This window comes from Patagioenas fasciata, chromosome 11 (genome assembly GCF_037038585.1).
Source record: "Patagioenas fasciata isolate bPatFas1 chromosome 11, bPatFas1.hap1, whole genome shotgun sequence".
Taxonomy (NCBI): domain Eukaryota; kingdom Metazoa; phylum Chordata; class Aves; order Columbiformes; family Columbidae; genus Patagioenas; species Patagioenas fasciata.
The window spans coordinates 12,312,792-12,326,183 of NC_092530.1; the positions used below are offsets into that span (position 1 = coordinate 12,312,792).

At 48.2% G+C, this 13,392-nt stretch overlaps 1 protein-coding gene across 11 annotated transcripts in view; it reads left to right on the forward strand.

The window, feature by feature from the left end:
- The first annotated feature begins 11,117 nt into the window (after positions 1–11,117).
- The window catches only part of LOC136106091 (phosphatidylinositol-binding clathrin assembly protein-like), a 33,541-nt gene continuing 31,266 nt past the window's right edge, over positions 11,118–13,392 (forward strand). For 4 of the 11 annotated variants that reach the window (XM_071813450.1, XM_065846145.2, XM_071813452.1 and 1 more), the window contains exon 1: positions 11,120–11,599. In XM_071813450.1, the coding sequence (XP_071669551.1) occupies positions 11,470–11,599 (130 nt within the window). In that variant the 5' untranslated portion in view covers positions 11,120–11,469. Of the gene's footprint in view, positions 11,600–11,942; positions 12,072–13,392 lie in introns of those variants that run through there. The other 7 variants (XM_071813448.1, XM_071813449.1, XM_065846148.2 and 4 more) reach the window with 6 other exon arrangements.

A 13,392-nucleotide genomic window follows, 5' to 3' on the forward strand; every position in this document is an offset into this window, starting at 1 on the left:
CACCTGGCTGCTGCTTCCAGGGGGAAATTACGGCCCAGGAGCCTCCAGAACGTCCCATCACACCTTCACAGGAGGCTGGCAGAAGCTCTAGGATGTGCACAAGGTGTCCAAAGACGTCTGTAGCTGAGTAGGTGTGAGCTCAGGGGAATACAACTTCCACATCCCAAAACATCACCTTTTATTTTGGCTGTGAAAGCACGCAAATAGTTGTCCTTCAGAAGATGCAGAGCCTCTCCTTATCTGCTGTTGACATCATGCGTGGCCCCATGGCCATCACCCCAAAGAGGAAGAGGGGAAAAAGGGAAACTATTTGGTGAAAGAAGGTACTTAATACTAGTGAATGGCCACTGGAAGGATTTTCAGGGTTTGTGGGATCTACTTTGTGCCATGATTGCTTTTTTTTTTTTTTCCTTTTAATAACTAGCCTGAGGAAAAATCTCAAGGCAAAGCCAGAGGAGAGATCCAGCACCAAGATCGGGGGTCACACGTAACCTCAGGATGAATCTCTGCTGCTGTCAAGGCAGAGAGGAGGAATCGCTGCCTCCTTAAAGGCTGATCTTCCATCTCAACTTGCGAAACCTTTCAGGGGAAGTGGTCGATCTCTGGCTGTTGTTTGGAGTCATTTTCATGGAAGTCTCCAAATAGATGTTATGCCTCAGTGCTGAAGAAGGCATTTTTTAGAAAAGTAAACAAAGTGCTGTTGCCACAGACCATGTTTTGTCGAGGACAGTACTTAAAGTGGATGAAGTTCAGCTGTTATTCCTCTTGCTCTATTTTTGCTCACTTCTGCACATGCCCACAGCAGAGGGAAAGGAACTCAGCATCAACTTGTGCAGCCTGATGCGAAGCAGAGGAGAAATCCAGGACACAGACCCTCAAGTAAAAGCAAGTCACCTGAATTTCTTTGCACCAAAGGACATTTTTCATCAACTCATTGGCAACAAAATCAGTCCAAGAGCTGTTCTGACTGGTGCTAAGTTGACTGGAGGAGTTGCTATCCACGATTGCCCATTCTCAGCCCCTGCAGTGACCATTGCCGAGGTCTGCGAGGTCCAGCTCACTTCTGCCAACACCAAATAATCCAACTCTTGGACTTACCAAAGTAATCCAGGATTTGTGATGCGGGTTGTTCTTCTGTCACACTAGGTTAGACACATATGTGTGAGCTCGAGGACGGCTGGCGAGCAGGGCTGGCCTCCTCCTCCCGGGACACAGCCCCGTGCCCCCAGCTGCCGGACACCTTCCCCACACGCTTGTTCTTCACAGCCCCAAGGGAATGCCAGCAAAATAGTGTGTACTGGAATTAAAAACCAAGCACACCTATATCTGTATAAAAACTACTTTTCTCTTTATAGTGTATGTATATATATATGTATATATATCTATCTTGAGGACATATGTATGTATATATTCTTGAGAAGCACAAGATGTCTGTCTCTCGCACTGGGGCCAGAGGTGTGCAGGGCCAGCCTGGAGCCGTGCTGTTGCCAGTGGGCAACGGGCAGACCAGGGTTTCTATTTCAGCTCTGCCTCGCTGCCCAGTGCTTGCTCTGCTGCACCTGTGCACACCAAAACCTGAGGGAATGCGCACACCAGAGCTCTCTGTGCTGGCAAACAGGCAGGGAAAGGGAAAGTGCCTGTTTTCTCTGTCACCTCCTTCCATGCAGGGCTGCCCTGTGGCAGGTGTGACCATCACCGGCAGCAAGGGCTGCGACGGGGATGCTGCAAAACACACCCGACTGCGGTGACTCATGTTTTCAATTGCACAAGAGAGAACAGAAAACTTCCTATTTTGATATTTTTATTTTATTGCCATTGGAAACGTGCTCTCCCACGCTCTCAATATCTGACAAGTCTGAGCCCATGTTGTGGCTCCTGGTGTTGGGGTTTAATGTCCTGTTAAGACAAAGCCAGCGGTGCAGCCTCCTGCTTCCAGCTGCAGGACCACAGCCCTGCCCTGCACTACAGATGCATCACGAAGGGCAGAACTGGCCCTGCTCTCTGCGTATGCTTTCTGTAGACCAACATCACGTTCTTCTTTGGAAGATTAAGGTGAGCTGTGTGTTACAGAAGTTGGCACTTGTGCCCCCCGCAATGATTTTGCTTCCGTTCATAGATGACAGTGGTCCAACCTCCCTCTTACCCACTCACACGTTGAACTATGGGATTTATTGCAATACTGGTCATGAGTTTTGGTTTGCCACAAGTGGGTACCAACATAGTGGTCTCTGCTGCGCTGGTATGGGAGCAGGGGCACTGACCCTGCAGCTGCTCACCACGATCAGTGCTGGTGCTGCTGTCTGAGCGTGCAGGCATGCAGCGGGACAGAGCTGTGAGGGCTGGATGAGCTGGAAACACATGTTGGCCTTGGTACAAGTATCTCCCCTCCAGTGCCCCGGGCTCCTTGTCCCGGGGAGATAAGGCAGGCAGCGGTATCTGGTGGTGCCCAGGAGCAGGGTGCTCTGTGCTGGGGTGCACCAGCCCTGCACCGGGAACCTGCCAACACCCAGTGGCTTTAAGACAGAGGGCTCTGAGCCATGCTGTGGCTTCCCGATGCTATCAGTTTCTCATTCAAGAGGCTTCGCAGTCCCTGTTGTTATTTTTACTACTTTTTACCTTCTGAAGCAGGCAGACAGCTGACCACGTTAATGCAGGTGTTTTCCTCCATGGCATGTGGGCTTTTGCAGTTGTTGGACGGTTCCTCAGAACCGTGGAGGGTGGTGCTCCCAGGCACCTGATGCGGCGATGCCCGTTGCCCCAGGAACATGGTGCCCATTGCAGCTAATCTTGGGCTGAAGTTGGTCTGTTGTCCACCACTCCCAAGCTGTGACCCGCTGCCTGTTGCACACTAATTCTCGACCTGCCCTGGGCCAGTGGTAGGCGGCACCACACACAAATGTCTCTGTCATCGCCTTTACACTCCTTCAGTCTGCACAACTTTAGTTCTTCATAGTAAAACGGGAGCCAACGCCTTCCAGAGGAGTAAACAGCTCCTCTCCCCGTGAGCCAGCCTTGCCATTATCAGCTAATTAATTTGTTGTTGTTCTCCTTGGCTTTTCTCCAGTGCAGTCAAAAGCAGGACGGGGTTTCCTGACCCCGCCGCCGTGGCCTGGCCGGGTGCCGTGCCCGAGGCTGACAGCGCACACTCAGCAGCGGCCTCATCTCATCCCTGGCAGGTGGATGGGTGGCAGTGCCATAGCTGTCCCCCATAGCGATGCTGTTTAGTGAAACCAGCTCTCTTTTGCTGATATTTCGTACACCCATCCTGACCTCTGGGATGAAAATGGCTTGTGTAAAAAGAAGGCAAGAGGCCAGAAAGGAATGTGGCACCGTCTGCTTGGCTCACTTTGTAAAAATACCATGCATGGTTCTGTCATCCCCACAGTGGGCACGGCAGCTTCTCCCATCCCTGTTGGGCTGATAGGATCTGATTTTCAACTTGTTTTCCTGTAAGGTCCCACTCCATCTGTCCCGTCCCCAGTAATTCTTGAACCTGCTGCCCATCTTACTCTCAAGGTGTGAATGTCTGGAAAATATTAAGGTCTCACAAATTTTGTGAGAACGGGTAATCAGGCTGAGAAAAAAGAGACAGGCAACAACGCATTAAACCCTGGGAAAAACCTTGATGGGACTCCATGCCTTATTAGACACCAGAAAATCCACTCTTCAGTTAAGCTTTCTCTCTCATGTGGATTTGCTGGTGTTTAATGACGTGTGAACTCCCACTACAGCTTTTCCTGTGGTTAGGACGTTTGCAAAGTGTGGCTTCTCTGATGTCTTATTAGAAAAAGAGTTGTGCTGCGGCCTTGGAGAATCCTGTCTGTCAGTCCCCAGGCACAAACCCATAGAAAGTCATGTACTAGTTTATTTATTAGTTCTGTGGCACATGGAGCTGCTCATCAGATCAAGCATTTTCCCATAAAAACAGATGAAAGGACAAGAGGGAAAGGCAGGTTGTGTATGGCAGGAGCCATCCCACCCCATCCCATCCTGTCTCACAGCACCCGCTGTGACACCAGCTGAGGCTCCTTCCTCCACTGAGACCAACCCCTCATGTGTCTCTAGGCATTCCCAGCTACCTTTGTGAACACCCCAGTTTTGGTTAAATTCTTAGCGTCACCAGTATCTTGATTTGGTTCATTTTAACTTGTATGAAAAAAATTAGTCTCATGTAAAAAATTCCATCTCCTGGATGACTTTGAATCAACAGTGTTTTAGTGGCATTGACCTAATGCTTGTTCCATCAGCAATGACAGGTAATGCAAATAAGCATTTCAGTTTCAAAACACTTGTAACTCTACTGTTTGTGTCTACTTCTATTTCTCTCTTTCATGATCAGCTTTTCAGAGGTTTGTGAGCACCTGGTAACACAATGAGATGCCTCAAGGCCATTTCACAAGTGCCTTAGCTCTTTTGTCCATCTCTTCTTTTTTTCTTTTTCTTTTTGCAAGTCTGTATAGAAGGTATGTGCTGGTTTGCCCTTATCTTCTGTTTCACTGACACACTCAAGGAATTTCATGTGTTCTAAGGTGGAAGATTTTCCATTATAGACTTCAGCAGCTTTGTCCCTATTTATTCATGCTTAGCCAAGTGTCTCAGGTTCTGTTCCCATTCATTTATTTGGTATGAAACTAACACTGACTGGGCTGTAATTTCCAGCACTGCTCTAAGCTGATTTTAAACCAAGATTGTTTTTCATTGCCAGTGTTATATGTTTTTGGAGGCTGTGCTGCTGGCTCCTTCCTCTGTTGCCATGGCGCAGCCAAATCAGCTCTCCTGCCCCAAATCCTTCTTCCCAAAACCAGGATGGAAACATTGCAGGTGCTCTTTGGTCCACTATTTGTATAAGTTTATCAGGCTGATGATTCTGGATTTCTTACTTCTCCAGGGTTATTGAGTCTGTTGTTTAAATGACCAGTGTTAGAGCAGGGAACGCTTCTCCCGAGAAAGCAAACAGGTAGCCAAAATGCTGATGTCACTGGCCAGACTGAAAATCCTTCATCTACGGATTGCTTTGAAGCACAGATTGCCTTTCTGCCCCTTTCTCTCCTGCAGCTTATGGCTGCAGCGCCTGCACGACACCCTTGCCTTGGCTCCCAAACAACCTCGTGCAGAGACACCCCTGAACGCCGAGGTGATGGGAGCAGGACGGATTAATACATTGATCAGCTGCCAACCCAAACCCTCTGCGCTGTTTGGATCAGGGCAGATGAGAATTACGTTTCATTAGGTGTCTGCTACACATGCACACAGTTCTGGTGAATATCCAAGGCTTGTCCTGGGATGGTTCCAAAGCCAAAACAGCTCTGCCCCCACCCCATCTTAAACCGGGACTAATCTTCCAAGCCTAAACTTCATATTAAATTAATCACATAACAGACCAAACCGGAACAAGTTGAGGTAGTTGTCTTACACTGATTACATCATATTGTAGTATTTATTTTGCTTTATCTTTTTAAAAACCTTGCATTGTAGCATTAAAGATAGAAGTCAAAGAAAAGGGTCTTTCACAAACCTTAGTTAAATGCTCAGCAGTAAGAATCAGAACAGCTGCTTCACCAAACAGAAACTCTTTTACAGGGAGATATTTCAGAAATAATACAGAAATATTTTAATATATGTAATTATTGACAGCAATACACCTGTAGGGAATTACAATTAGTTTAAGGGCAGGAACTCGCAGTGGGAGCTGGGGGGCTCCTGCTTTTCTGCCTCCCAGCACTTTCGCAACCATGGCATAACTCCGGATTGTTTTTTCCTTCCCCTTCTTTCTTTTCCTCTTTCTTTTCTCCCTTCTCTAGACAGAGTCAGCAATTCAACAGTTCGAACTTCACCAGCAGTTTGAGAGGCAGAAGTTGTGGGTGTCCGAGGGGCAGAGGGCACAGCACCCAGCCCTGCCCAGGCCACCGCTGCTCAGCAGAACCTGACACAGAGAAAGGGCAGAGGAAACTTGGCTTACATGGGACATGGGATGAGAAAACAGGGCGACTTCTACCAGTCATACACTGTTAGGCACAAATTTCACGTCTGCAGAGCACATGGAAAAGGGGCATAAAGGCCCTGGGGGTTATGTCCAATTTTATTTCTTCTTCCTTACGATGCACAATATGTCATAAATCTTCTTGGAGAAACAAATGGTCCATTTTTTGTTTTAAGCACAATACATGGGTCAGGAGCTGTAGATACAACTCTTTCTAAGAGTGAATCACCTCCAGCTGATTTCTTGTCATTTTCAGGCCAGGTTGGTTTGCCACTCTGTAAATTTCAGAAACGTTACTGATGTCAATGAAACATCAAGATAAGTGGGTTTGTTCTAGATTTATGCAGAAATTAGCAAGCTCCATTAAAAAAAAAATAAATAAAAAAATCACAGTTTACTCTCCCAGCAAACTTTTCTCTTTCCCCCATCTCTTTCATGACTCCTCTCTGTATGCCATTCTGTCCTTCCACACACAAACTGAGAGATGAACTCCACTCCTTGTCGCTCATCTTTCTTTGCATCTTCACTTTTTTTTCTTGTTTTGTTATTTTCACCCTACATTTTGCTATTAAAATGTTTCTTTAAAGAGCTGCTTATTCAGGCCTGTCTCTCCCTGGAATTCTCTCTGATCCTGCACTAAAAACCCAACTCAGACATAGTGCTGAGTTTGGCTTACAGCCAGGCAACCTCCAACGACAGACTCATGATCTGATTTTTTCCTGTTTTGCAGTTAGGCAAGGTTTGGGTGAATTTGGTCATAGAGTGTCCCAGTTCTGGAGCTGTACTTCTTATCCACATTTTATAATTTGAATAGAGGGACACCAAGATCTTTAAAAGAGACTGGTAGAATATGATGCCCATAAATCCAAGTTGAACAGCAGTGTGGTTTTTTTTTTTTTCTCTCTCTCACGTCTCTGCCCAAGTAAGAATTAGCATTGAAACTTATTCTGGTTTCATGGTTTTTTATATGATGCTCATGTGTCATTTCTCTCCCAGAAACCTTCACATTCAGCAGCCAATTTCAACCATGTCTGACAGCAGTAAAGATCCCCAAGAGACTCTGAAAAACCCATGGAAAACAGGGAGCTGAGCAGAAAGGACTCTTGATGCCCCACAGAGAGATTTCGTAATTTTTAGATCACAATCACAATATTAAAAAAAAAAAAAAAAATTTAGCATTGATTTTTATCTCACCTCTATGTAGAAAAACAACAGCCACCAGTAAGGTAGGTTCTGCAATATTTTGGATTCAGTGTTGTTGAGCAGATGGTATTTATTGACAAACCTGCTGCTAAACTGTTTGCATTCCCAGGGCCGTAGGTGCAACCAGCCCGAAGCACACTCACTACTCATTACTGAAATATTCATTTCCCTGGAAAACCATCTGTGTCATTCAGTCATGGCAGAGGCCCAGAAACATCCCATTCCCTCCGCCACCACCTCCCCAGCACTATTTATGCATCCACGCCTGGAATATGTTTCCTGTCTCCTTTCTGAAGCCCTCACCACCCACCCTACAGTAAACACAGGGGAGCAAGATGAACGAGGTGTAAATTGTATATATAATCTCCAGTTTTTCATCCTTACAAATGCAAACTAAATCCATGGGTGCAGGAGAGTGGCTAAGAGCAAGTCTTGCTAATGGAACAACCTAAACTACATCATAGCACATAGTGCTTTCACATGAAAGGGGTGCAGGAGACAGAGGTGGGCAAGGAGTCTCACAAAGAGGTATGGATGTGGTGTGAACACAAGAGCTGCCAGCTTCCCTCTGTGAGGCGTGCTTTGTTCTGGATGGAGTTTGCCAGACCCACGGAGGCAGCGACCAGCAGATGGGCTCAGGCAGCTCCTGCAGAAACACACGACACCCCGGCTCACGCTGCCGTGCTGCAGGAGCCCGGCGAGGGAGACACCTCCGCCCCAAAAACATCCACGCTTCCTTGTCTCCTTGGGACCAGTGACACTTTTGGCATTGGGGAGCTGAAGGAGAGGTGGGTAAGGAGCTCCATTGAGCTCTATTGAGCTCCAAGAGTTCCATCACTCCCTAGGAGCTATTTACATACTTCTCAAATAAATATATACACAGCAATTTGCATAGCTAGTTGTGTATCATTCATGGTGTCATGCACAAGCCTCTGTAAATACATCTTTAATTTAGGATGATGAATGCACCTTGCCACTCCACCCTAGGGGGTGGTAGCTTCTTCTTCTTTGTCCTTACCTGATCCAAAAAGAGTAGAACTTCACCCAAACACAATCTCTTACCAAGAAAATAAAGTTCTGCACTGCACCAGGAATGTAGATGTGTCTCGTAAGGTGGACAGATGATGGCCCAGATTGGCTTGTCACTGATTTCCTCCTGACAAGAATTCCTTTTCCTTCACTGACAGATTCATAAGACACCAGATGTCTCAATAGTCTCATATCTGTGTAAGTCTGGAAAAACATAATAATTCCAGACTGGCAATGGATATGAACACAGAGTTTGCCCAGAGAGGTTGGGGAATCTTGGTCCTTGGAGACCTCCGTGTTGTTCTGAACAGGGACCTGGGTGACCTGACCCACTGTTGAGGCTGCCCCTGCTTTGGGATCCAGCTGTACCACAGGACCTCCAGTGGTCTTTCCTAAAATACACTTTCCTGTGCTTCTATGACCGTAGCAAGTGCGCCTATGGTACATTTTATTATTTTGAATAATTCTTTCGAGGATCCCATCTCAGCATAATCTGTTGTCTGGAATAGGAATTACACAGGCACTCTGTTTAATTAGTAAATTAAACCAAAAGAAGGCACATCCATAGAGCACCCCACTCAGACAGCCTGCAGCCACCCGCTCTGTGTGTAGGACGGGGGCAACCTGGAGCCAGTCAATGCACTGGTCAAAGAGGGACCTTTGAACTCAGATTTGTGCCTGACTAGCACATGGAGTAAAGGCAGAGCCATAGCAGCGGGAACACACTCAACTCAGGCAATTTTATGCAAAATTTAGGCTTTCTGGGACAGAATTCAATGAGAGAGTCCCTGCTGGGGTGAAGGTAGCACAGAATAGCTGCTGTGCTTCAGCTCACACCCTCACTCATTGCAAAATAGCTTCCCTGCTTAGACAAGCCCTGAGAGATGTAGACTTTTACAATATGTATTTAATCTTTCCATCTCATCTTTTCTTACTGTTTTGATGTTTCCTCAGGCTTTGAAGATTCAAGATCATTTTTTTCCCCAGAAACCGAGTCTTAAGGCAAAAAAAAAGGCAGCTAGAAATTGCCTGCTGCCAGTCCGACTAAAGAGTTTGTAACTTTTTCCACCACAGGAAATGTTCAATATTTTAATAGCAGTCACCATGTTTTAATGCATTTATGCCCTTAGGGCTATATAAATCCTTCACTCACAACGTTACCCACCTCGGATCATAGGACCGCTAATATTTGCACAGTGTACGGAATGGAAAGACAGACAGCTCCTTCTGGGAGCTGTTCCTGCTCGCTTTAGTTTGTTCTGTTTAATCCTGTATTGAGTCGGCCTGGGATGGGGTTAATTTTTTCCCCAGCAGCCCTCAAGGTGTTTTGCTGTGTATTGGTAGCTGGAAAGGTGCTGATAACACGCCAGGGGTTTGGGGCTGGGCAAGAACTTTGGAGGGGACATAACCAGGACAGCTGACCCAAAGGGATCTTCCACACCATATGACGTCTGCTCAGAAATAAAACCCATGAGAAAGGAGGAAGGCGGGGGTGGGGGGCACTCATTACAACATTTGTCTTCCAGAGCAACCGCTACACGTTCTAAAGCCTTGCTTCCCAGAAAGTGGCTGGACATCGCCTGCTTTTGTTTCCTTTTGCTTCCACGTGAAGCCATTGCTTTTGCATTATTAAATTGCCTTTATCTTGACTCACGAGTACTTTTCTATCTTATTTTCTCCCCCCCACATCCCATCCAGCTGAGGAGGGTAGTGACAGAGCATCTTGGTGGGCAGCTGGTGTCCAGCCAAGGTCAAACCATTACAAAACCTCTTCTACATTTTTAGACAAGTAATAGGCTGGTACGAAGATAGCCAGGCTGGGAGGACTGGGGGAGCTGCAGAGCCCGTGGAACCATTAGCATGTGATTGACGGTGGTTTGAAACACTTCCCTGGTAATGGTCCAGCTGCAACGGACCAGTGTCCATACCAGGGAAACCACTGTCACACCTGGCAAAAGCTGTGCCCACGCTCCTGTTTGCTCTCTGGAAAATAGCAAACAAGTGAACACACACGAATGGTGAGCCATCATCCTCCCTCCCATTTTCAGCCGGTCCCATCACTCTGTTCCCGTCCCACCCAGTTCTTTGGGGTAATTTCAAACATGCAAGACTCATCTCCTCAAAACCAGTTCAGGGCCAAGCGGATGCCGCCGCTGCTGCAGTTTAACAAGTTTCAGCCCCGCAATGAAACCTGTTCCCCCCCAGAGCAGCTTCTCATGAAGCTTCTCAGCAGCCCCACAGAGCAACCACACAGCCCGGACCCCGGCACACCCCAAGGGTTTGTAACCAGAACACGCAATAGGCTCAGCAAGGGAGGTCAGAATCTTTCTTTTTACAGATGTTGCTTCTGCAAATCAAGTTTGCAAGAGAAAAGTTTTCTGAGCTTTTATTCTTCCTCCTCAGCCTGTATGAGAGAGAGTTTCCCTGCAGCACGCAGCGATGCGGTGAGGTCCTGCAGGGACCCACGTCGCTGCACAAGGGTTCACGGAAAAACTCGTCCCGTGAAAAACTGGCAGCAGGTCCCGCGGGATCATTTCCAGCCCGGCAGCGCGCGGCCGCGCCGCTTCTCCGGCGGGACCGCGACCGACAACTTTGCGCTTTTATTTTAAACGCGCGAATGCCGCGGGGCCGGTGGCGGAGCCGCCCCGCACTGCCGGCCGGGCTGTCCCCGCGGTGACACCTGACGCTCGGCGCGGGTGGAGCGGGTGCTCCCTGACGTGACGTCATGGCGCGTCACTGACTCCTCCCGTGACGGAGGGGGCACGCGGGGCACGCGGCCGCCCCGAGCGCGGCTTTCCCGCCACGCGCCGCGCGTGTCCTCTCGCGCGGCGACAGCGCGCGCGCGCGCGCGCGCCGCCCGGTGCCGCGCGAGCCGCCGGAGCGGGGCGGGCGCGCGGTCACCTGACGCCGCCGCCGCGGCCGCCGCCATTTTGTCTGTGAGCGTAAATGTGAAAGGGAAAGCCGGGGCGCAGCGCGCACAGCGGAGCCGAGTGGGGCCGGGCGCGCCCAGCCCAGCCCAGCCGGCGGGGCCGGGAGCCCAGGGGTCGCCGCCGCACGGGGCTGCGGGAAGAGCTTCTGTCGCCACGGCGGCGGTCGAGAGGAGCCTGTGAAGGCGGAGCCCGGCGAGGACTCCCCGGTCGCCCTCGCTGCATCGGAGGGGCCGCCGGCGCCCTTCCCCCGGGGAGGCTGCTCTCCCTCCCCGGCCGCCGGGGAGCCGCTGAGCCGGCCTGTCCGCCCGCCGCGGGTCCGCGCCGAGGATGTCGGGGCAGTCGATCACCGACCGCATCACGGCGGCGCAGCACAGTATGACCGGCTCGGCCGTGGCCAAAGCCGTCTGCAAGGCCACCACCCACGAGGTGATGGGCCCCAAGAAGAAGCACCTGGACTGTGAGTGGGACTCCGCGGGGGGGCCGGGGGGGACCCGGGACCCGGGGCCGCTCGCAGCTACGGGGTGTCTGTAGGGGTCCGTAGGTGTCTGCAGGGCTGGGTGAGCCCGGGTGGTCTGCTCTTCAAAACTTGGCTCACACGTGGAGGGAGCGAGGTTTGTAACACCCCAAAACAAAAATATCCCAGCCTGGTGAACTCTTCTTAGCTTGCGTGCTCCGCTTACAGCAGCGCTTGTTAATCCGGAACCTGGCGACAAGGTGGGGTAAGCTGTGTGGTTTTGCTGTTGTGAGCGACAAGTTAAATTTTTGACTCTTTTTCCGTCCTTCTGTGCATCTGGTGGAATGCAGCCGTTTAAATATTCTACCATTTCCCGAAATATCATGGCTTTGCCTCACAGCTCGTGGAAATGGGTAAAAAGACTTGAAGCGAGGTGAAGGGAGAAGGCGCACCACTACATCTTTCCAGAATGAGAGTATGTTGCCGCTGACATTTTTTAAACTAAGTATATTATAACTCTTCTCTGTACCCCCAAAGATGCAGAAAGCTACCCTTGATAGCTACAAAAGTATCAGTGGTGTCGCTTTACCTCAGGTTTTAGTAACAGCATAGCAATTGAAGTTACTGTTTCACTGCTTAAAAGTGCACTGGGTGCTCCAAACCTTGTAATTGTGCAGTATACCCCTGTTAGAAGTGTGTGTTTCCATCGGGGAGAGGAAAGAAGATGGGAAGCTGTAAGTTGGCCTCTTCAAAGTCGAAGGAGCAGGCTGGTAGTTTTGCAGGACTCGTTCAACTTGGTGGTGCTAAGGGGAGTCTGCTGTTGAGGCTTTTGGAAGCGTACTCGGCTATATTGTTTGAGGATGGTTTGGCTGACACACTATGGCACTTATATGTTAATACAGACTTCTTGTGTGAGAGCTTTCGGTGTGGATCAAATAGTTAACAACCAGATATAAATCTCATTTGTTATTGAGCTGAATGAGTGGAATCCAGCTACTGTGTTGAAATTAAAGGCTTTAAAACTGGGTAACTGACTTTTTTTTTTTTTTTTTTTTTTAGAAGATACTTTTTTAAAGTTACCTTTGTTGTATCTTGTGTTCTGCCTGTGGCAGAACAACTTAATGAGGTAACCCTTGACTACAGAAGTGGCAACATAACAGGAAACCAGAAAGTGGTGACAGTTTGCTCAATAATTTGAAAGCTTCTGAAGCTTAAATGATTGTTTGAAAATATCCTTAAAATACTGTCATCTACTATAAGTTACCCTCAAAAAATAAGAAAACAGAAACCTGGAAAAACTCTTGCGAATGGCATAAACTGAGATTGCCTTTTTGACTTTCAAATTCCTTTTAGTATCTTTTGATGCAAACCTGTTTAGAGCTGTCAGTCTCCTGAAGGTCCCCTTCAGTGCTAGATGAGTTCTGTGTTTGGGCGTAATTCACTTTCTCAGACTTTGGTCTAAGACAAACAAAAAGCTTGTTGTTCTGACTTGGTATCTGAAATAGATGAATGCTTTGGTGGGGTGGGGGAGAAAAAGATACGAAATGTGAAATATATTACCATATATCTGTAAGGAGTTAGAAGAATCTCCATGAATATTCTTCAGTCTTCAATGAGTGTACCCAGGTGCTGCTTTTTAAATGCAAGCCTTTGCATGACACTTCTTATTTTTTCATTTGTACCTGAAACTTTTGTATTAAATGCAAGGAGGTAAGATACTGGTTTACGTACTGCAATCTCTGTAAAAATCACAGAAGGTATTTTCAAAGATACAGTGCAAGTACTTTGCAATTTAA